The sequence below is a fragment of the Atta cephalotes genome, assembly GCF_000143395.1.
Source record: "Atta cephalotes unplaced genomic scaffold scaffold00016, whole genome shotgun sequence".
Taxonomy (NCBI): domain Eukaryota; kingdom Metazoa; phylum Arthropoda; class Insecta; order Hymenoptera; family Formicidae; genus Atta; species Atta cephalotes.
The window spans coordinates 3,654,389-3,678,662 of record NW_012130080.1 but is presented as its reverse complement, the minus strand read 5'-3'; the positions used below and the strand labels follow the sequence as shown (position 1 = coordinate 3,678,662).

The 24,274-nt window shown below is 30.9% G+C and overlaps 3 protein-coding genes across 3 annotated transcripts in view; 2 read left to right on the top strand and 1 right to left on the bottom strand.

Annotated features, from left to right (window-relative positions):
• Window positions 1–1,819: 1,819 nt before the first annotated feature.
• On the top strand, window positions 1,820–7,610 carry LOC105618304 (sensory neuron membrane protein 1-like). Its single transcript, XM_012199844.1, has 9 exons — window positions 1,820–1,966; window positions 2,509–2,622; window positions 3,447–3,604; window positions 4,199–4,398; window positions 4,769–4,971; window positions 5,716–5,971; window positions 6,253–6,464; window positions 6,601–6,827; window positions 7,397–7,610. Exons 1-9 carry the CDS (start codon window positions 1,820–1,822, stop codon window positions 7,608–7,610), a joined length of 1,731 nt encoding a protein of 576 aa, XP_012055234.1.
• A 1,191-nt stretch (window positions 7,611–8,801) lies between these two features.
• Window positions 8,802–12,390, bottom strand: LOC105618428 (protein trapped in endoderm-1). Its single transcript, XM_012199969.1, has 4 exons — window positions 12,178–12,390; window positions 10,593–10,831; window positions 10,028–10,340; window positions 8,802–9,632 (listed from the first exon to the last, which is right to left on the bottom strand). The coding sequence occupies exons 1-4, from the start codon at window positions 12,388–12,390 to the stop codon at window positions 8,802–8,804; spliced, it is 1,596 nt and encodes a 531-aa protein (XP_012055359.1).
• Window positions 12,391–23,456: 11,066 nt separating this feature from the next.
• LOC105618427 (G-protein coupled receptor moody) overlaps window positions 23,457–24,274 on the top strand; it is a 7,238-nt gene continuing 6,420 nt past the window's right edge. Inside the window, exon 1 of the mRNA XM_012199968.1 lies at window positions 23,457–23,584. Within this exon, the coding sequence (XP_012055358.1) occupies window positions 23,457–23,584 (128 nt within the window). The remainder of the gene's footprint in view (window positions 23,585–24,274) is intronic.

Below are 24,274 nucleotides of genomic sequence, written 5' to 3'. Positions count from 1 at the left end.
ATATAATTGCAGATAAAGGATTAATTTGACTCAAGACTATATTTCATAAATCTCGATCTTCATCAATCGTAACCTGAATTGAATAACGACCGAATCCCAAAGGTATTTTTAATCAGATAATACTTTATAATTATCAATTAATTGAAGAAACTTTTAGTAAAATGATCAACTGTTTATTTCTCTTCCAATATGTATTTACTTATCATATTAATATATACGTTATTGAAGATAACACGCGACAAACGAAGGTCATAATGACTTTAGAATCAACCAGCCTAATTTTTTCTTTGACTTTGATCAGAGGTTTGTTTTCAGTGTCACGTATTTGCGAGTCAGCGAGTAAAATTACACGAACGCAATGTCGTCGACGTTAGTGAAGCCTATTCTACTGGAGATGCCATGCTATTACGTAGGGAAACCGAGAAGACAACAGGGTCGAACAAGTAGGAGTACGCCGACGCCGGTCTGGTGTAAGACATCGGTGTCATTATCGCGCGGGCAGTCCGTTCGCGACGAGCCGCGCACAATCAACAGCGACGGCGACGTCGACGATAACAAGGACGACAAGGGTGGTGCGAAGAGTTCGGTCGAAAGACCGCACAGGTGCGAAGACAGTTGGAAGGACAAGGCTTCCATCTTGCGACTCTCGATAGCTTAAAATATTCGTACAAAATTTTAAACACGGATAAAGCAACGCGAACAGTGTATTGCGTGAAAAAAGGATTATGGAGTGAATAAGGATCCCAAATCTCAACAATTGAAATTTTAACGCGAGCTTATACGACTGATCCGATTTTTATAAATCTAAAGGCGAGAAAGGGACGTAAATTACACAAAGCGATATTTATCTGCAAAATAATCGACAGAAAAAATTCAAGGAATTCTGATTCTCTAATATACCTATATTGATGTTGAAATCAGATTACCGAATATTGAATACTGATATTAATAGTGAATATTGATACGCAGATGAGGAATAGATTATGCTTTTCTAGTTCACTTGTTTGGATTACGAAGATAAAAATAGAAAGAGAAATCCACTTAAACGCAGAATTTTTCTCGGGCACTTCTTAATTTTTATTATATTATTACTTAACGTGAAATTATCGATAAATTAATTAGTTTTTTTTAATTAATTTTTCCGTATTATTAAATAAATTGTTATTGAATATTGCGAATTGTAATTCTGTTACTTGATATTCTCAGTATCTAAAAAAAAATATTAATTTGATAATGGAATAAGATAAAAGGAATATATCTTTTCTCTATACTCTTTATTTTATACTCTACTAGATAAAAAGGATGATTTTGCTGAAGTATCTAAAAATTTAGCTAAATATAGACCTGAAAATAATTTGATTTAGACCATCAAAAGAATTATATAAAACGTACTAGTTATTAGAATATTAAAACTTCTTGCAGAATTGTCGTCAACATTCTATGTTAAATATTCTACATAATTATTTTGATATTCCAAAATTATTTTTAGATTTATATCCAGTTAAATTAGATATTTCAGCAAAATCGTTTCTTCCATATCAAGTTTAAGAATACTTAAATGCGTATGCTACTTTAATTTATTGTTATATTTAATTTTTTATTAGTATCTTGTACATTATGTTGTAATATCCATCGTAATTTAATGTTTACGCATCACAGACAAAATTTTCATGAACATAAGAAGTCAATTAAGAGAATCTTAAAAAAGAGGAATCTTGAATCTTTTTTCATTAAGTGCAGTGCAGCAAAAAGTGTTTCTTTCGAATCAGAGTGGTGCAAGACCGACAAGAACAGGCATTTCTAGGTGTCATTATCAAACATGGTCACAAAGCGACGTGCATATGACGTTGCCGTTCGCGAACTTCGAAGAATGTACGATATTTTAAAACGTTCGAAGTTGCTGTACGCGTTTCCGTTCGGCAAAACGTTTGACAACGTACTCCGCATTCTCGAAGAATATAATAAGGTTTCGATCGTTTAATGTTAATCTTCGATCTTCACGAATCAAGAATAGAGCTTGTGAAAAATTTACGTTCCCTCACAAACGCAATTGCTTCAGAAAAAAATCGAGATTGAGCTTTCGACAATTAGTGTTTACGTTTTTTTATGAACGCCACGTGATAATATCCTGACTTTAAATGACGCGATAAGTCATAAGTCATAAGTCATTGATATTAATTTCCAACAAGTAGATAATACTCTCTAAAACTTTTAGAATAAAATTCATTCTAAAGAGTGAAATCTCATTCTTAAAGATTGAAAATTGAAACACTCTTTTTCAAGACTAGGTCACTTTTCACTCTTTAAAGTGAAATCCTCATAAGAATTTAAACAGTATGTAATAGATCCGCAAACTTAAATGCATATTCTCAATTTTGTAATCCGAAGTTTTAATAAATAATTGTTTATACGTACGTTATCTATCTATAAATATCTATTTCGGTCCGAAAATATCTATTTCGGTCCAATCATATATTTGTGCCTAAATATCATTTGGCGTTTCTGCAGAGCGTTAAAATGGTGTCTATAAAGAAACTCGGAATTGGCGGTGGAGTTTCGTTTATCTTCGGCATTCTACTTTGGTGCGGATTCCCAGCATTGATTAGATCGCAAATTAAAAAGGTGAGTAAATGTAATGAATAATAAATTAATTTTTATTTTTGTATAAAATATTTTAATCTTGTTATATAAAGAAAATATAAACAAATAATTACACACTTGTTAAGAAAGTGATATATTTCTATAACATTTATATTTTTTACTTGAACAATTTTCTTGTGTTATAAATTATAGATTTTTCAATAATTTTATTTCTGCGCGCAAAATTAATTTCCAAGAGATATACGCACATATGTTTTTCAGATTATTCGCAAAATTTCTTTTTCCAGGTTTTTGACGAAAAAGTTGTTTATTAATGTTATATTACATACCGTAAAATATTAATAAATTTTCATACAATTTAAAAAATCTTTTTGCCATTCTTAGAAATTTTGCATCTGGATTCTAGTATTATTATTTTGTAGTTTATGTATCGTGAAATATTCAAGTCATTCCATGAAAGAGTATGTCACGAAATCCTTGAACTCCAGTTATGTATTGTTACAATAATATATTGTTTTGGCATTTTATTGCAATATAATTTTCTATCCGAAAATCGTATAATTAACATAATTTTCTTCCGCTATACCGTTATATGAAACATAGACCCATTTTCAGAATCAACTTCATATGACCGGATAAACATTTGTTTTACTTTCACAGCTATAATTACCGTAACATTCACTGACATAAATGTTCGCGTTTATTGCTAAAACTATAATTTGTGCAATCCACGTGGATACAGATTCATTTTTTATTGCAACGTTTTAAATAATATGCCATCAAGTTCGCTGTGAACAATTGAGAGCCTTGTTTATAATCTGACAAAATTTAACATAAATGTGTAGGCGGTTCAACTGAAACCAGGAAGTGAGATACGTGATATGTGGTCGGTTGTTCCGTTTCCATTGGATTTTAAGGTTTATATGTTCAATATAACCAATCCTGATGAAATTAAAGAGGGTAAAAAGCCAAGGGTGCAGGAAGTTGGGCCGTTCTTCTACGAGTAAGTAACTCTTTTTTAATCTGATACTCTCAATATGTACAAAAATTTACGATTTAATATTTAAAATCTAATAGCAGATCTAATACTTATAGAATTTATAGATTTGACATCAGTATCTAAAACTAATTTTGTTTTTGTTCTTTTTTTTGTTATTAACAATTAAATTCTATATACAATTACATATTTTCACATTTTTATAGATGAATTTTATAGATGATTATTATAGATGAATGGAAGGAACAATTTTATTAAAATTGCTAAAAATCTAGTAAATACAGATCTGAAAATAATTTTATTAGAAACAAGTTAGTCATTAGAATGTCAAAACAACGAATGTTTTTACAACATTGTTCATTATGTTTGAATGTCTTACATAATTATTTTGTTAGTTTAATAAAATCATTTTGTGATCTGTATCTAGTTAAACTTTTAGATACTTCAGCAAAATCATCCTTTCCATGTGTAGCCAATTTTGTTTTAATCAGCTGGACTTTTTTTTATTTAATTCACATCAATCAAGAATCACGTCTGCTTTCATAAACTTTATTCATTCTCAAATTTTTTAAAATATCAACATTTAAATATCAATTTCAGTGAGTACAAGGTGAAGTTTGATCTCGTCGATCGAGAAGATGAAGACTCCGTCGAGTACAGCATGAAGACAACGTGGTTCTTCAACCCCAAGAAGAGCAACGGATTGACAGGCGAGGAGATAATGGTCTTCCCTCATCTCATGATTCTGGGCATGGTGGGAGCCACCCTGCTGGACAAACCCGCTGCGATCGGTGTCGTCGGTATGTACATATGATTTATCAGTGTTAAATATTTTCTTTCAATGTCGTGTATCGATTGCAGTCGCGAATCGGCTGTATCGCACAGGGTCGACGCGGACTATAATAATAAATGTGTGCCGGAAGGTTTAAAGTGGAACGTGAGATACGTTTTTCTATAGTGTACGTACACCTTAGGCGAAGGTGCGAATTATTTATAAGGTCTCCGTTGCCTCAATTGTCATCATATATTTGTAACACGTGCATTGCCTCATGCGACGATTAAATTCAATTAATAAAAACAGCGAGAAATTTACAAAAAAGTTATTATATTAATCTTAAAATATATGTCTATGTTCTCTCTTATTAAAATTGATTATCAATGAATATGTAGGCAAAGCTGTCGATAGCATCTTCCACAAACCAGACTCGATATTCGTGACAGCGAAGGCAAAGGATATACTTTTCGACGGTCTACCTATCGATTGCGACGTGAAAGACTTCGCCGGATCGGCGGTGTGCAATCTATTGAAGACGGAAGCGAAAGATCTGGTACCGGATGGTGAAAATCGCTACAAGTTCTCTCTCTTTGGCGGGGTAGGTACACTGAAAAAAAATTTACTAAATCTTGATACATATTTCATTGAATAGCACTAATTGTAAGTAAAAAAACATTTACTTATAGTATATAAATATTTTTTTAATAAAAAAGTAATAGTTAAATCAAATTAATGATTTTTGTATCAAATAAAGATATGATTACATTTAATAAATATTTAGAATTTTAAAACAAATCTTTATTAAAATTTAGTGTTTTCTCAGTGTAATTTAAAAAAAATTGATAAATTATTTAATACAAAGATTGTATATAGATGTGTTTAAAGTACTGATTGTGCTTGTGAAAATAATAATGCTTTAATAAATGAAGAATATTCATATGTTGCCATAATTATTTTATAGATAAAGATTGTTCAAAATTTCTAAATATCATTTTCTAAATATCGTTGGGTGATTTAAGTGACTATTGTTTCTGAAACTATATATTTTTGTATTATATCTTTAGATAATGTGAATATTATTTTAACGTAATTCTGTAACATTCCTGATTTCTTGGAGATATGATGATAAAGTAAATAAAGCCTAATTGCATGTTAAAAAAAACGAGTCACGCATGGAGATAATAATAAACTATTATGTTGTACTTGGTAATCTCGCGAGATGGTTACATTATACTTACGAAAAGTACATGCATAAAAAGTATGCAAAAATGATAAAAATTTATTACATTGTTCTTTAATAAAAGTACAATTTATTATTTCACGGAAAATTTAATGTTTATAGAAAAACGGTACCGCTGTATCGGAACGTATGAAAGTTCTACGTGGTGTTAGAAATTACAAGGAAGTCGGTCAGGTCTTGGAATTCAATGGTAAACCCGCATTAGACATCTGGCCGGAGGATCACTGCAACGCTTTCAATGGTACTGATTCGACAATTTTCGCACCTTTATTCGGGCCAGACGATGACGTCGTCTCATTTGGCTATGAAATATGTCGAAGTCTTAGTGCGCATTTCGAGCGTCACACCAAAGTCAAAGGCATGTATTTAAAAATTTTTTAACATAAAATTTAAATTTTACAAGAAGTGAAAATTAAAATTGAGGCTTTAATGTCTCGAAATGCAAAAACATTTGCAAAACATTATGCATATTTTGTTATTGAAAAATGACGCTTTATATATCTTTTGATAAAAACTTATAATTATATAATTTTTTGAAATTATCGAAATAATGTAACAATGTGACACAAATAAATATGTATGTATGTTTACTGTTACTTATTACTTTAATTTCATTTTTAATAACAATCTCGAATTTAGGCGTCAAGACTCTCCGTTACACTGCGAATTTAGGAGATATGAGTACGAATCCTATGGAAAAGTGCTTCTGTCGAACACCGGAGACTTGTTTGACGAGAAATTTCTACGATATGACGAAATGTTTAGGCGTCCCTATTATTGGATCTCTACCACATTTTTATGATACCGATGGAAAATATTTAGAGATGGTAGATGGCTTGCGCCCGAATCAGGTGATCGACAGAGAAACAATATATTTTAATAATCATGATAGTCATAAGAAAATAATTTTATAAAATAAATAACTATAATGAATTAGATTAAATATGAAAGATTTGTAATTTTTTTTTAATAAATATTCATCGACAGGATGAGCATGAAATCGACATGGATTTCGAACCAATGACGGCTACGCCAATACGCGCGCATAAGCGGTTGCAGTTCAATATGTTTATACAACCGATACCAAAGTTCAAATTGATGAAGAATTTTCCAAATGCGCTGCTACCTCTGTTCTGGGTAGAGGAAGGGATTCTTCTCGGCGACGAGTTCGTCAACAAAGTGAAGGTGGTGTTCAAAGTGATGACGGTCGTCAAGTGAGTGTTGCGATTTGCAACAATGTTTTTTTAAATAATATTGATATTTAACAATATCAATATAGTGTTAGTAATAATAACTATATGTACAATATCAACAGTATGTACAACTATATGTACAATATCAACAGTATGGCCGAAAATGACTAATTATACATATATAGTTATTGTTAGTATAAAAATTATTAAAATTACTATGATAATTATATGATAAGAATACAAGATGTTTTATTGTGCAAAATGGCGATTAAATATATTTGGGGCTAGTTTCTGATTGGTAGCAAATTTCTAATAGCTGCCTTATGATGGTTTACAAAATTTTTGATTGATCATCCGACTGCACATAAACGGAAATGAAACATCTCGTATTTTTGTGCGGCAATTACTATGATTAATTTATAGTCATTTTTTGGGACAACCATATAAATATTAAACATTTTTTTTTTAATGTATAATTTAATTACACATGTCATACAATCAGTTTAACATCATTCCTATAATTACTTCTTTCTTTAACTTTTTTCTTGGATCACCGATGTCATTTATTAATTTGATACTATGATTTGCAGTTTTCTGAAGTGGCTGCTAGTATTAGGAGGGATAGGTATGGGCGGCGCGGCCGGATTTTTCTACTATAAGAATCGCGATAGCGGCAAATTAGATGTCACAAAAGTTACTCCGAAGGCTAGCGGGGACGACAACAAGACGGAGAAAAGCTGGCCACCTGGGATGAACATCAGCACGATATCGGCGGCGGTACCGTCCAGCCTCGACAGAAATTGAACTGCTATTAGCGGAAGGCTAATATAAATATTAACGTCGCGAAAGTCCATCCCCCTTCAGTCCCATATCTTTCTTTAACTAAAAATTATTATTATTACTGTATATAATTGAGCAGGCTTTTTCAAATACGACAAAGGACCAAAGTATTTTGAAAAGAATAGGATAACAAACTATTTTTTTTCATGAAAGTAAAATAAGGGTTTAATGTGGCGACATTAAGGGACTGAAGGATTAAAAGGGCTAAAATTATCATGACTAATATGTATAATAAACAATCATGGCAATAATGTTGTTGCCATGCATATCTGGAGCTGACATTTCAGATCTATCAAAGATAACATGACAGATAAATGCGGTTTTTCTTTAAAAATAATCAAACTCGAGAATATATAAATAAGGATAAGACTCAATGCGTTATATAAAACATAATTGAAGTTAATTATTTAACTACCTCCTTGTAAGAATGTTACAAATCTCTCATTTTGTAATGCACTTGTAATAATGTACACTGTACAGTATGAATCAGCAGTTCTTAATCTTCGCTTTTCGGCTCGTGAATCAATTATGTAAATATATTTGAGGATTTTTAAACTTTATGAGAATTTTAAAACGCGAATTTTATACCATTAATGCATGAACTTTGGTTCATAGTTTTATAATAGCGATTTGACACGCAAAGATATAGAAAGGCTAAGGACCGCTAGCATACATAATTAGTTATTTTTAATGAAAAGGAAACATTTAGATTTAGAGCTTTTAAATCTTCTAATAGATTAAATAAAATACAACAAACTACTATCATTCGATTAGATAAAACGAGTAAAAATGGCGAACATCATTAAAGAAATAATATATTTAATTTTCGAAATAATATAGTTTATTTATCTAATTTTGTTGAAATATATAAATAAAATTATTTTTAAAATACTAAAACTAAAAGACTAGAAATTTACACGTTTATTTTAATAAATAAATAACAATTTTCACTACTTAAGTGTCATTTTTATAGACGATGATCTTATGAAAAGGAAAACATCGAGGAAGCATCAACAAAAATTTTTAAATTCGTAAACAAATGCATTAAACAGATATAAATTACACATTATTGATGTATTTATCATTTCCTTCTAATTATTTATATTCAGACGTTCAGCTGAGTGTCAGTAGACTCTCCTTCCGCTTATTTTCTGTTCATCTTTTACACAGCAACACATATCTATACGCGCTCCTGTACTCGGAGCTCATCACAACATAGATAACAGGATTGATGCAGGTCGTCAGATAGATGAGTATGTAGCCGGCGATATTGAGGCCTTGCCAGTCCTGGAAAATCGCCCCCTGGAAAAGCTTCGTGACAGTGATCGGCAAGTAGCACACTAGAAACGACACGAATATCACGAGGATCATCTGCAACAGTTTCCGGTCCTTGGCGGACATCCTGGGCGTAGCGTACTCGGCACCGTTACACCTTCTGCCGACACTCATGAACTTTGACTGCCTGCGAAACGCCTTTCTTGCATGAGATTCGTTAATTTCTTCGAGTGGTCTGGAATCCAATCGATCCGAGTGTTCGCCGGCGATCCTCTGTAGTGAGGACTCCACTATGAAGGATGCTTGACCAGTCAATCTCCCCAGTCGATCACAAGGATTTTCCGACAATTTCCGTTGCAGTTCGCACTGGTTCCGATTAAAAAACAGTCTCGTTTCTGTGAAATCCGATTTCTCGATTGCATGTTCGTCCACAAATAGTATATCTTCCGATAGGCTGGCTTCAGAAGCATCGTAACCGTTGTTGGACTTTGCAATATTCGTGGTTTGATCATCTGTATGCATATTCATCGTACTATTCGTTTTTTGTTTGTGGATCAGCTGCTTGGACGATGATGAATCTTCATTAGCCAATGTGGATGGTAGTTCGAGATTCCTTTCTTCGTTTGGATTAAGAAGAACCGCTTGCATCGATGAGAAAGGAACGCAGAGAACAGAGAGCTCTTGCTCTTGATTTTTCGTAGTAGACGGTTGCTGTAAAAATGATTAAAACGATAAATTAGAATTTAATCGATAATTTAAAAGAATATAATTAAATTTTGATAAATTAAATAAAAAGTTCATTTTAGAAAAATTTTTATAGCATTTTTTAGCTATTTTTTTAATTTTATAATTTTTTAACTATTTTATTAGTTTTCTTTTTAATATACTCTCTAATTAATTTTATTTATTTTTATTTATTTAATTTGAAGTTGTATACAAATTCCAAAGTTTGTCATCAAGCATATAACTTTTTTCAACAAAACGTATAGAGAGATAAAAAAGAATCGGTCTTCTTTTTTATTCTTTTAAATGTATTTTCTGCGATTTACTTTCCCTGAGTTAAATCTTTTTCCTTTTTCTTTGTTACAGAAATAAATAGATCTTACGTTATGGCTAGTTTCCGTCGGTTCTACATTGAAGATCTTCACTCTGCTTCTACTCTTCGAAGCAGTTTCGCGAACGATGTAGAAAATCCTAGCATAGCAAATAGTAATAGCGAGACAGGGTATTAAAAATGCGAGGACAAAAAGAAACTCTTTTGGACTCCGCCCGTTTATATCCGGCAGAATCGTACAGGATCCGATAACAGGATCCAATCCAAAACGTCCGAATCGTTCGAACCACGTGACGACCAGCAAGCCAAAAGCAATAATCCATATCGCCAAAACCATCGGTATTAAGAACTTCGTTTTATACAACCTTTGAATAACATTCAATAATTAATTTGTAATAGAATTAAGAAAATAATTTCTTATATAAAAATTAAAACAGAAAAGATTTTAAATCGAGGCTCAGTTTTTGAGAAAAATATTAGTTATCTTTAAATTATTACTGCAATAATTTTATTTATTTATTAGCCTTTGCAGACTCAATAATCATTTAATATTTGATTTATTAATAAAAAAATAATTATGGAAAATAAAATATATTTGTATGGAATAAATTACTTACATAGAATAGAGACTAGGATGACCGATCATGACGTAGCGATTGATTGTGATCGCGAGAACGCTGAAGAGGCTGACTGCAACGAGGCCGTACCTCAAGAGCGGAAACAGCCGACATAAAAGTGGTCCGTGCAACCACGACCTATGCCAGAACGTTGAAGTTGCGAGTGGTAGATTGAAACAGCAAAACATCAAATCTGATATCGAGAGATTCATAATGAAGACCGCAGTAGCGTTCTTTAGCTGTAACAAAATTAATTATAAAAAATTATAGAAACTTTACATTAAAAACAAAATTAATTTACATTAAAAATAAAATTGAAATTACAAAAATATTTCCTTACAAAATATCTTTATTATGTTATTGCCCGGAATTGCTTTTTAAGATTTATTTAGAATATTTAAATAAATCATTTTGTATTTATATTATAATACTTTATTGTTGTGCGTGATTAGAGCAGATATTTGATAATACATGTATAATAACAAAGAAATCGTTGACGTGAAAATTAATTCGCAGAATTATCGAATAAACTCTCCCGAATTTCTCGAAGTAAATACGATAAAATTGATGGAGACTTCTCGATTCGGTTCTAGTTGATTATATTGGAATGGAGTACGTGAACCTTCGTGAAAACACATGACTGTATATGCGGTCGGTTCTGCGTAATCGATTCCAAACTTAACTTATTGATGATTGACTTTGGTGAGAAATTTAGCCATAGAATCGTGCCGACGACCTCTTTTTCAACCTCATAATCGATGTTTTTTAATAACAAACATGTTAGAAACAAAATACCTTCTACTATTCATAAAACAATTATTTCGTATTTGGAAATTTCTAAAAATTTATGCTTTTAAAATGAAATAAATACATTCGAAAGTAAAAGAGAGAAAAAGTGAAAATGGCAATAAAAAATTAACATGTAAGATTACAACATGTAAGATAAAATATAAAACTTAAATAATACAGAATCCTTTTATAAAAGAAAACTATTAAGAATATTAGATTGAGGAACATTCTGTATAGTTTAACGTCATTGCAACTTGGATTAACACCTTGTAAAACTAAACTATAATGACTCGAGAAAAACCACTTTGGCAGCTTTTAAAATTTCTGCGTGTAAATAATGCCGGAAACTTGAGTAACCTTACATAATACGGATTCATTATACTAGAACCTTTTGAGCATGAGTCGGGAAAATTGTTGCAATAAGTAGCGCAAAACGATTTACAAATAAAAATGCTTTATTTGTACATTAAGCATTTCAGAATATTTTTTTTTTTAAAGAGGAATTTAATTAACATCAACACGTTGGCATATTATTATTTTTCTGAATTATTCTTCTTTTACGAATCATCATTGTTTCATGTAACACCAACGTCAAAATTGCGCGAAATTCGTATCGACAATTTTATTAATCGATCAATTTTCAGCTTGAGCTGTGTTTGCTTTTTTCCTACTCGCATTCTTTTTTATTATTATCACATTATTTTTTTATACAAAGTTACATAGGATAGGATTTTTTATATAAAATTATATATTATTTTTTAAATGTAACTTCTAACAAAGTTATAGCTACAGTTACCTTTTTGGTGCGAAATAATGCAATCACCGTAATGAGATTTCCCGGAATGCCGACCAGCATGAAGAGGATGCAGCAAGCAGCGGCGAAGCACAGCAGCCACCGTGGATAGTCAACGAAGAGGATCACTGATCCCGGATTCTGCAGCATCTCCTCGATTGCTACGTCGTTGTTGCGTCCGGTTTCGTTGCTCGTCATCCACCAGTGTTTTAGCATCTGTGGAAGACCAAAGTCTCGCCGAGTATGTCTACGAATGTCGTGTCAGGGCCGTAAATAGAGTCTTGACATTTTACATTTCGCCAGATATTTTATTTATCTTGATATTTTTAGGGAGAGAACCCTTTAAATAATCAACAGCTGTTTTTAAATCAAAAGCTGTTATTATATATATATAATCTATTTTATCCATAAGAGATTACATAATATAAAGTGATTTAAACGATTGTAATTACTTTCTAAAACTTTCAGAGTGAATCTCAATTAGGAGAGTATCACTCTTTAGAGTGAGATTCCACTTCAAAAAATTTAGAAAGTAGTAATTATTATCATGTCGTGATTAAGCGACACTTTGTCACCTTCGCAAAAATTATTATATTATTTATTATATTATATTATTTAATATAATTGTACCTTAATTACATCGTATGTAATTAAGGAACTTTCTTGATAAGAGAGATGTGCTTAAGAACATTACATGGCTCTAGTCTAGAAATATACGTTTTTTTTTTCCTTTTTCTTCGTTGTGTTGTACATGATCTCGTTTAACGACTGACACATGTTTTGCCATTTCAGAGGCGCGAATTTTGCACACCATTCACGCGTGTCTATGTGTTGGATCCAGCACGTTTCTTTTTTCTCCCAACGGTGCCAGTACGTCGGAAAGGAACAGAGAGATCTATTTTCGCTACCTGAGACGATAAACTCTTTCGCGAGAGAGTAAACTCTCAGAAGTTTCTATGGTCCAAACCGGCTTCGCGCGACCTGTAGTCTCGCAGAGTATCGATGATCAGTTCATACAGTTCGCATAGTCGCGAATCATTGCCATATCAATTTTCGCACACAAATTATAAGTCGCTTTCTCTAGGTGCATTGGAATGAGCGAAACGTAAATAAAACATTAAAAATTAACAATATACTGTCTGTTTTTTTATTAATAAACTTTCTAAATTGATGAACCTTAAGGAACATATAAAAATCAACAAAAAAATGACTTCATTTTAATTTTTAACATCAATAAACAATCAAATTTTGTAACAAAAAATTATCATTTTGACTTTCATGGCGTTAAAATAAAATTATTTTGATTTCCTTTTGATTTGGTATTTCTTGAAATCAGTGCAATAAATTGAAGTGAAATAAATGTAGTTTGTTTAATTTCACTTCATAACTTATTATGCACTGTATATACCAATTCAGAGAGTTCATTGATAAAAAACAGACAGACAATGATAAACAATTTTAACGCGATTTTGCTTGCAACTGTTTAACAAAAGAATTGTTTCAAATAAATAATAGAAATTCCAGATTTTTATTTCGTTCCACGACATTATGCTTACCTTTGCGAAAATAAAAAACACTGATTCTGATTCATCGACAATGATGATTACCGATAATGATTTAAGATCTTCGTGATGATCTTCTCTCGCTCCTTTCGAAACGGGGATGATGTTAGTCGCGTTTCCGATTTATTTCTCGTCTTGTCGGTTCTCATAGTGACTTTGGCATTGCAGACTCAAATGGTTTCTTCTGGGAAACTATAAATTTCATCTGTCGCAATTTCTTGATATTATCGGTGCAATATATTTACGGTAACGAAAAGATCTACTTTTATGATGGAGTTAAATTCAAATTTATTTGCTAATTCGTGACACAAGGAAATACAAAAAGAAGGAATAGAATTAACAGATGTGCGAAGCGGATCTGGTAAAATTCACGAATGGACTGACGGAATTATTAGCAAGAATCAGTGTGTATATAAGAGTATGCACTTTTCGTGGATGCTGCGCTTGCGCCAAATTCGACTTCTCCTTTTATTCCTTTGTCGAGATAATTTTCTTTTGATAACCAATTTGGTAATTAGAAGGCATTTTTTGACTTTTATCTTTTATTTATTATGATAGAAATGTTTTGCGACATATCAAAATATAATGTAAGAGATAATTGCGTTAAATTTTACAAAAAATAAGATAAGCACAGATAAGCAAGAATGAGGATACCGATCAACAATCTTATTATAAATAATTTATTGTGTAAATTGGGATGTTACATAGTCGACGACGTGGTAGCGAAAGTATTAAAATGGTGCCAGTCAGCCCCATGTCGCCGATATGCCACTTGTGGTAAAGCATCTACATGTCTGATGATCGTACCGTCCCCTGGAAACCGTGGCGAGAGCGTCCCTACATCCTTTTTAAAAATAATTGCATTTTGTTAGTAATGGGAGTGAGGGGGAGAGCCTTCCAGCTGCGCACAAACGATCGCGAACGGAAGCGTGCGAGTCGGAAGTGCGTTTCCCCATTTCGCTGCTTGTCCGTATTCCGAGGATCGCTGAAATCTCTGGCTGTAGGCAAGTACAGGAAAAAATGTGTACTAAATTTCAATAAATATTTGTTTAAATAGTACTAAATATTTATTAAACGTAAACATATATTTATTTGATATCAATTTGATTTAAGTTATCACATTTTTTTATTGAGTAAATTTATTTTATTTACTGTAAATTTTGGATTAATAGAGTTCGTGAAAAAAATCTGTGAAAGAATATCTGGTAATCGCAATTAGTGGTTTATAGTTATAATTAGTGGTATACAATTTATTAATGCTTTAAATAACATAAGAAATTAATTAATTAATTTTCTCTGAACAAAATCTATCTTTTGATGTTTTTATGATTACATATTTTTGATTAATTAAAAATTAATTAGTCTTTTTTTATCATATAAAATGTAATAGTTGATAATTCTTTAATTTCCTACAATAATCTCTCTACTTTGTGATGATTGATATTTTTTAATCTATCATATTGCGTATCTATTATTTGCCGGAAGAGCATCCGGCAAATCTAGGACGCTGCATAAACGTGTTATTAGTATTATATCCATAAATGGATTGATTGTTATATTCAACATAAATAAATTATACCCATCAATCCCATATCATTCTTCTTTTACGAGAATAGATCTTGAATAGATCGGAAAAGTTAGAGTTTTGGATGGAATTAATTCCGGACCGCGACTGGATGCGGGTCTCCTTTGTGACGCGTGAAACTAACGAGACGTTCGATTAGTCATACCAATTAATGCCGCCGGTCAGTTCCACTTCGTTAGGTTTAATTCACTCTCCTCGCCGTGTCTTCAGTTTCTTACGTAATAAACGCGCCCACTTAATAAAGAGTGACGATTTTAGATATCAGTTGACCGCGAGTAGGTCCGAGTTCGAGTTCTTATGCGAATTTAGTACCAAATATGGTTCGCCATGAGCTTATATGTATAATATTGCGGTTTGTACTTATCATTGCAAGATAGTTAATTTTTAATCGAGCAGTTTATTCTGTTTAAATTTTAATTTTATTTGATATATTTTTAACAATTTCTCAAATAATAAATATTCTTAAAAATTTTCTTATAAAATATCTCATTTAAACGTAATAAAAAACGTAATAAATGAATAAATTAATTGTCTCATTTATTTATATTATAAGTATAATTAAGTATCTTATATTATATGTATTGTATATACATATTATATTATAATTTTATAATACTTACATTATTTATATCTTTAATGTAGCATTTAATTTCATTGTTTCTGTGATTATTAACTCTTATTGTTATATATACCTCTAATGCTTCGTACATATCCGCGTATGACTCATGAGTTTCACGATGACTTTTTTTTATCTTTGAAAGATGTTTGTCTTTTTTTACATTAAATGATTGTCTTGCAAGCAATCAAGACAGAAAATCAAAGTAAGATAAGAACATTCTAATCTCTTTTTCGATAGAGATACTTATAAATCTAAAGGTGAATATTTCTTTATATTACGATATTGCTTAAATTATTTCGTATAAGGAAAGCCTTACAAAACGATTAATCGCTCAAGATTTACAGCGTCCTAATTAAATGAAAGAATGCGATATATTTTCCAATAAAATAATTTTTAAACAACATACATAAAATTCCTATTAAGATTCTCCTATCATGGATTATCATTTACAAAAGAAATTCTTTTAACTCCTTAAAATACCACCAAATTATTTAAATTTAATGTTTTACATTTAATTTTTAATTACTTTACAATTTCATTTATAATAATAGAGTATCTAATCTTAATTTTTTACATAACTTAACTATTTATAAAATTTATTTTTCTTTATTTTTATATATCAAAATTTTTACATATTTCACCATATAAAAAATTCTTTCTATTAAAAATATCTATTTATTAATTATTATATTATCCCCTTAAATACTAATTAATTAAATTTACTCACAATTTATAGTCTAACTGCTATTGCTGGCACTAAAATTTATCACTATTTACAATATAAATTACTAAATATAATTTCTTAAATATAGTTATTATAAATATTATTTTTTATAATAAAAAATTATTTTAATATTTATTTTTTTATAAAATTTTATTTATATTTACAATTATAAAATAAATTTTTAAATTTAAAAATTAAATTTTTATACATTAATTCTTTATTAAATCGCAATTGCAGCACATTCCGTTGATTCTGTGCAATTTAAAAAGAAGCAGGCCGATGTGTCACAGCGAAAGGGTCAACTGGATCTCCTCCTTCTCCCTTTGCCGGATCTTGGGTGCAGATGTGCCATCGCACACACCGCTGTGTTCGTCATCAAGATCATACCGAGCCGCTCCCCCGCAACTCCCTCTCCTCTGCCACATCTTTTCTTCCTCCTCCTGCGGTCGCCCTACTCGCGGGGCCCGTATCTAGCGTGTGTACAATCTGACGGAATGCTGGGTAAGCAGCAGTCCATTCACGGTGACGCTGACGCATACACGGTGCCCGAGCAACACCGGTGGTTCACACCGGTGGTCCCCGAGTTGGCCCGGTTCCCGAAGAATCGATTGCGCGCAATCGAATTCGCGAGTCCTCCGGATTACAACGAGCGAAACCGAAGATATTATTCAATAAAGAAGTAAACATTCCAAGATAGTGAAAAATAAAATTTCGAATAAAATCTATTTTAACTGGAACAAGTGCGAACTCCTGCGAATGATAACAAATGGAATCAGCTTCCTTCCGAAGAAAAGAACATCAAGTGGACTCTGTGAAAATCAATTGAAAATTTAACGAAGTGAAGTTCCATTGAAGAAAAACAATTATATAATAGAACGGAGAAGAAAATATTCGATTAATATTGGATCGACAAGATAATTAATATCAAATCAAATTTATACTAGTCAACTATCAAAGAAGACTGACGACTGAAAGGAAAATTATTGCATGTCTTGAAACTATAATCAATTCTTAGTCTAACATATCATGAAGTGACTTTTAATCGTCTCTTATGAGGACAGAGGCGAGGACGAACTGAAGAGGAAGGCTGTTGTTGAATTGAAAATTCCTGTCATATTCTTCAGTCAATAAAAGTCAAGAGATTTCTCTCTCACTCTTTGATTACCTAGTTCGATGACAAACTTATGGCTGGTTCAAGATAAGAATAGCTAACGAACGGTAAGTGATGTACGAAATATATTCTAATTTATTATCTATATTCTTCTCTTTCTTAACTTGTACAGCATATCAATTTATACTAATTTAATTAATGATTAAAGTCACATTTCATGAAACCGATTTCCACAAAGTCTCAACTTAAAAGAAGATGAAGTAAGATTATAGATAATTGCTCGCATATTCGATTAACTGATTCTTTGAAAAAATGTTATTCCACTTGATTGTAATCATGGTTTTCACTCGCGTGAGTCCTCCCGATCTCAAGGGCGGTGTTGGTCTGCGATCTTGTGGGACCATTGCCGAGAACAGGGCAAAAAAGCGTGGCGAGTTGATGGTCCCGAGGGGCAATTTAGAAACGTGACGTGGAGAGAATTATGACGCATGGTGTAGCATTCAATTAGCTGGATCCGAAAGTTAATACGAAAATGGATCTTCATACAACTATAAATGAGTATACGAATACTTATTAAATATCAATTATTCAAATTTCGAAGATGATTAATATTTCATAAATAATAATTAATATTTCAGAAATATTGTAGATTTTTAAAAATCTTACAATCTTCATAGATCATTATCACTCGTTTTTCCACATTTGATGAATATACATATAAATTTAATAAATTAAATAAATTAAAAATCTTTGTAAATATATTCATGTAAAAAATAATAATTATAAGAAAACATTACGTTTTAAATTAATCAGCGTGGATATTTTAATGTCACCCGAAGTATAACATATTTGGCGCTAAACGTACAGTATGAATAGCACGACACATGTTTTGTGTCGTACGTGCAGACATTTGACATCCACACCACGTGGTGATCTCGTGGGCGAGAGTTGTCGCGACTCGATTGACTTTCAACAATCCTGCACTCAATCCGTGTGCATATATCTTTTCGCACATTCGATATTTATTCATTTATATCTCGAGATCACAGATTATATCGTTAAAAACAAAAAAAACGTAAAAAGCATTTTGTAAACACAATAAACATCACATAATAATCTACATTATTACTTATTTTTATTTTTTCTTATCGGTTTATTTATTCTTATCGGTCTAATTTCAATAGATAATTATTAATAATAAATAATTATTCAATAGATAATTATTAATAATTTTGTATAGGTGCGGTTTGTTTAATATTAAATATCCTCTTCAATGAATAAAGCTGTGAATAAGTGTTTCAAGGTGATGATATTGACATGTTATTCGATGTTAATTTATATCGGAGGAGGTAAATCGACGAGTTCCGATCCGAGTATTACACGAGTAGCTGATATAATCCTCTGATAAACGTAAATCCGCGTGCAAGGTTTAAACGCACCTCTAATCGGCGGAGGTGCAACGAGACGTGGATCAACGATGCATCGACGATTCGCATCAACTCGATCTATGTACTTTCACCATGACTCAACTTGACTCATTCATTGCCGTTCGCCGTATGATTAACACGGAAATCATTCAGTGACGTCAATTCACTGAGGACTTCTACGGAACAAAAAATAATTCGCGGTTTTATGCCGTCTTCCTCTGTCAACGACGGTCCGATTAAGTCTTGTTTATCGAATCAAACTTATTGCGTAAATGATAACAAAATCAAATACGGACCTACTTCGAAGTCTTATATTTGCCATCCGATCAGACTATTCAACTATACGATGATACGACTCTGCCTGATAAAATTATATCTTTTGTACTAATAAAAAAATTAATGAACCTTTAATGTTATACAATTCTAATAAAAATCACCGCAGTAATTACCAATAAATTTTCCACTTATGTTATTTAAAAGTGCATCATATCGCATCATATGATAGCAATTTTATCTTGATATAAACGAAGGTTTTACGTTTAAAAAAATTTCTTTTAAATTTAATATTTTAATTTTTTAAATTAATTTCTCTCGTTAGATTTGATCTTTTTTGTTTTAATTGTCAATTTTTTCACATTTTCAACATTTCCTTGAAAGTTTCTTCTGATAATAATTTAGTGCGGTTATGATAATATTAAATATCTTGACAAAATATATAAAACGAGGCGCGACGCGTTAATGCGTTCCCATGTCTTCCGTGGCTTTCATCGTTTTTTTTTGTCGCGAGGGGACGCCTAGTACCGGGTGTCCGTTAATTTCCCTTAATTAAGCTCAATCGGGGTTAATGCACCGCGGCTTGACCCCAGTTTACCAAATCTAACGCACCCTTCGCAACTATGCGTTTACACATAGATCATAATCGCTTATCGATAAAGGAATTATTCGCGGGTCTCCCATCACGATTTCTAAATTAACGTAAGTGAGAATGTACATATTTTTTAAATTTATAGATGATTTTTCGTAAATTTATTGTAAATATCTTGAAATTATAATATACTTATATTATAATGGAATTACAATATAAAAACTTAAAATTATATAATTATATTAATTATTTTTTTACATTTAATTAATAAAATACATTTATAAATAATATGAAATTAATTTAGATAGATAATTTGAAGAAATATAGCATAACAATATCAATATTTAAAAGTAATTATTCAAATTGATAAAATTGGTACGTGCCTATTGCACGAGTTTATAATAACGAGCTATTATACATGTTTCAATAACATAAATGACTCATGCATCGGTGACCCGCAGTCATTAGTAAACTTAGTTACTTAGCGTGGCTGCGATCAAACGGTCGCAGACCTCAGAATAAGAAAGATAAATCGCACGACTTATAGATTCTTAAATGTACTAATCGCTATGTGAATTCGAATGCGTGAAAGATGACGTAAAACATTTTAACACAGACCGACCAGCTGTATTGTTCAAGTAGGAAACGTGTTCCATTTTAATTAGTATTCGTTTGTAATTAAAAAGAAAATATTTAACAAACTTCCTCCTAGCGATCATTAATGTAATTGTAATTATCGAAGAAAAACATAGCTCGAGGCAAATATAATCACAGCAAGAAATAGATTGATGAGATTATAATTATTGAAATCTGGAATTAATTTCAATAATTTAGAGTATTAATGAAATAATTAACTTAATTTTTAATTAAGTGTGAAATATTCTCGGACAAATCAGAGTGATATTGATACATGAAAAATAGAGAATTATAGTGATGTCGTTCATTGTGAGAGTCTCGCATTGTCCTTCATAAATTCTTCGGATGGCCCATTTCCGTCGGTGGCGCCCTTCGTCATGAACCCATAAATAACAATAAATTCTTATGACCTGTCTTTCCAAACGTAAGATTGTTCTCCAACCGTTGTCTACGTCGGAGAATTATTTTAATGCGCAGAATCGCACGCGCGGAATTTGCATAACGTAAATGTCAGACATCCTACACGTCTTCAGACAATCATTTTTGCGATTCGCTCACTTAGAATCTTCAGTATCTTTAGGAATAAATATGACATACATATTCGTTCGGAACAGGAAATGCGGTTTATTGAAATAAAACAAGAAGGAAGAATACAGAAATGTATACGCTGCGTATAAATATATAAATATAGTATAAATATATAAATATATGTCACATTATTAAATTAATCCTTTTTAATTACTGATAATAATTATATTTTTATTTAGAAAATTATTACAGTTTTCAATGAGTTTTACTTTTTATTAATAAATCTTTTATTAATAAATCTTATAAGAATATATTAATTCGATAAATATTTAAAATACATAAATACATAAATACTTAAATATTTTAAAGAATTTTGGAATTTTATGCTCTTATGAATCTTCTTGAATTACAATAAAACAAATGATTAATCTAGTGCCACACATTTCTCTGTTGCAACAGTTTTGAAATAAATGCGTCGTGTTACATCCGTTTTGCGTCAGATCACTTCGAACAAGTGCGTCGCGTCGTGCCGGAATTTTAGATCGTGGTTTCCTCTTCGTGGGAATTCCTAGAAATGTCTCTTTTATGCACCTCCATAATGTCGCAATTGTTCTCTGGCATGCTAATCATTACTAATCACGAAGACCATAAATATTAATATTTAGTAGATAACGAGGTATCGATCTAAGTTTAAGATATTCCAATCTTGTTGTTTTCGCTAAAGTGCACGTGTTTTATTAAATTACGAGACATTACTATTAGTCATTCGCTTTAGTCATGCATTATGCCGTATTCAGACGATTCTGTAACTTCGTATATCCATTCTCTCGTCACCCAATAAATTTTTCTTTCATTGTTCTATCAGCTTTTTCATTAAATGTGTGAATACGTTTCTCATTATTTATTAACACTCTCGCCATAATTATCAAAAAAACAGACAGAAAATATTGGATACATATACAATTGTGATGAAACAAAGATTTCATTTAGAATTGTATTAGACTTTTATGTGTTTTTTTTTCGTGTGAGGAGAGATAAATTAAAAATGTTTAATTATTTTCAAATGTTAATATCTTCCTTCGTGCAGATTTTTTAATAATATAATTCTCATTTTTATGAACATCCAACGTCTTATTCTATATTGCAATTAAGTCTTTTTTTATTAAACTCATTAAAAGTTCTGCATTTATATAATCTTCTATTTAACTCTATTGCATAAAAAGATAATATATAATCAAGGGTAAGTTAATGTTTTTTTTTAACTGAATAAAATTAAAGTTAATACCTTTACTAAATTAATAAAGTTAAGTTAAAAGTTGAAGGAATAAAAAATTAACTTAACATAAGTTAAATCAATATTGAATTAATTTAAATTAAAAAGAATTAATTTTGAAAAAAATTATTTTTAAGATCAAAATATTCTAATTTTTCTTAAAATGAGATTAAATAATTACAATATAGATTATTAAGTAAATTAAATTTTTAATTTTTTATTCATATGTGATATAACGATATAACTATATAAGTTATATAACTTTAAAAAAAGCCAGCATATAGAGAAGATACAAGATCAATGATTACTTTTTAATAAGTCATAAGAAATTGACCAATTACAATCGAATATGCGAGAAGAATATTTGACTGTAATTGATTAATTTCTTATGACTTAAGGCTTAAAATACCTATTGTAGATCCGGACTAAGGCTTATGGCATAAGGTATAACTGTAAAAACCAATCAGAGGGCTGTATTAGCATCTTAAGTAATTATTTAAGATGATCTTAAAATATGAATAGATTACGAATATACTCCCTTAGTCTTATTATATCTTATTATTTTTCTAAGATATTTGAAAGAGATAAAAAAATTTTTTAACTTAAACAAAAGTTAAAAAGTTAACGTTTAAAAGTAACTTAGTTAAGTTAAAATTTAATGCACTTAAAATTAACTAAGTTAAAAGTTATTAACCTTTTAACTTTTTTTTAACTTTTAACGTTTTAACTAGTTACTATCAACTTTGTATATAATACATAAAGAAAAAACTCTACACTACAGATCAGCTGGGACGCTACGTCGAACAGCTGACTGGGGTTGTACGATAGAAAAGACGGATGGGTGAAAAAACTGTGTCATTTGAATACATCTTGAAGGGAACGCAAGTCGAATATTTAATTTCGTTCTTCCGCTCGTAAATGTTGCAGGCCTTCGAGGTCAGGTCGAGGCCGAATGGAATCGCTAGATCAGAGTTTCGACACCTTCGGCACGGCTGGCATAATGGACGGCACGGATATGTGGTTGCCGCTTATCATGAACAATGCCACGCATAACACCATTGTCGATGCGGAACTATCGAGGTACATTCTTTTTAGAAACATACAGTGAGAGCAAAAAGTATTCGTATAAGGAAATTTGTTATAAAAAAGTCTTATTTGTAGAAAATAAATAATAATTAGCAATTTTATACATTCTGTTCTAACATAAACAAACGAGCTTCGCACTTATTCTTGATTTTAAAAGCTAAATTTCTGGTCTGTATGAATATTTTTTGAGCATTCAAACAATACAATTTTTGCTTATTTTTCAGATGATATATTTTATATAATTAATATATCTTTTTGATATATATAATTTTAAGAAACATACAGTCTATTTTATTCTTTATGAATAAATTATTAATTATCTAACAAGAAATGATCATCAAGTAAACGTCGAATTGACGTCAAATTGATGAAATCACCATATTTATATTGATTAGACATCAATTCGATGACTCATTTCTCGCTGGATAATATTTATTTTTGAAAAATAAAGTTTTTTTTTAAATATTTTTTCTGTACGAATACTTTTTGCAAAAACAGAGATATTATGATATTGAATCACATATTTTCAATTAAGACTGCAAATTGTTATATAAAAGCTTCGATATATAGACGCATTAGCATATAAAAATTTGTAGTAAAGTATCGTTAGTTATTATTTTATGCACACACACACACACACATACACACACACACACACACACACACGCACACGCACGCACACGC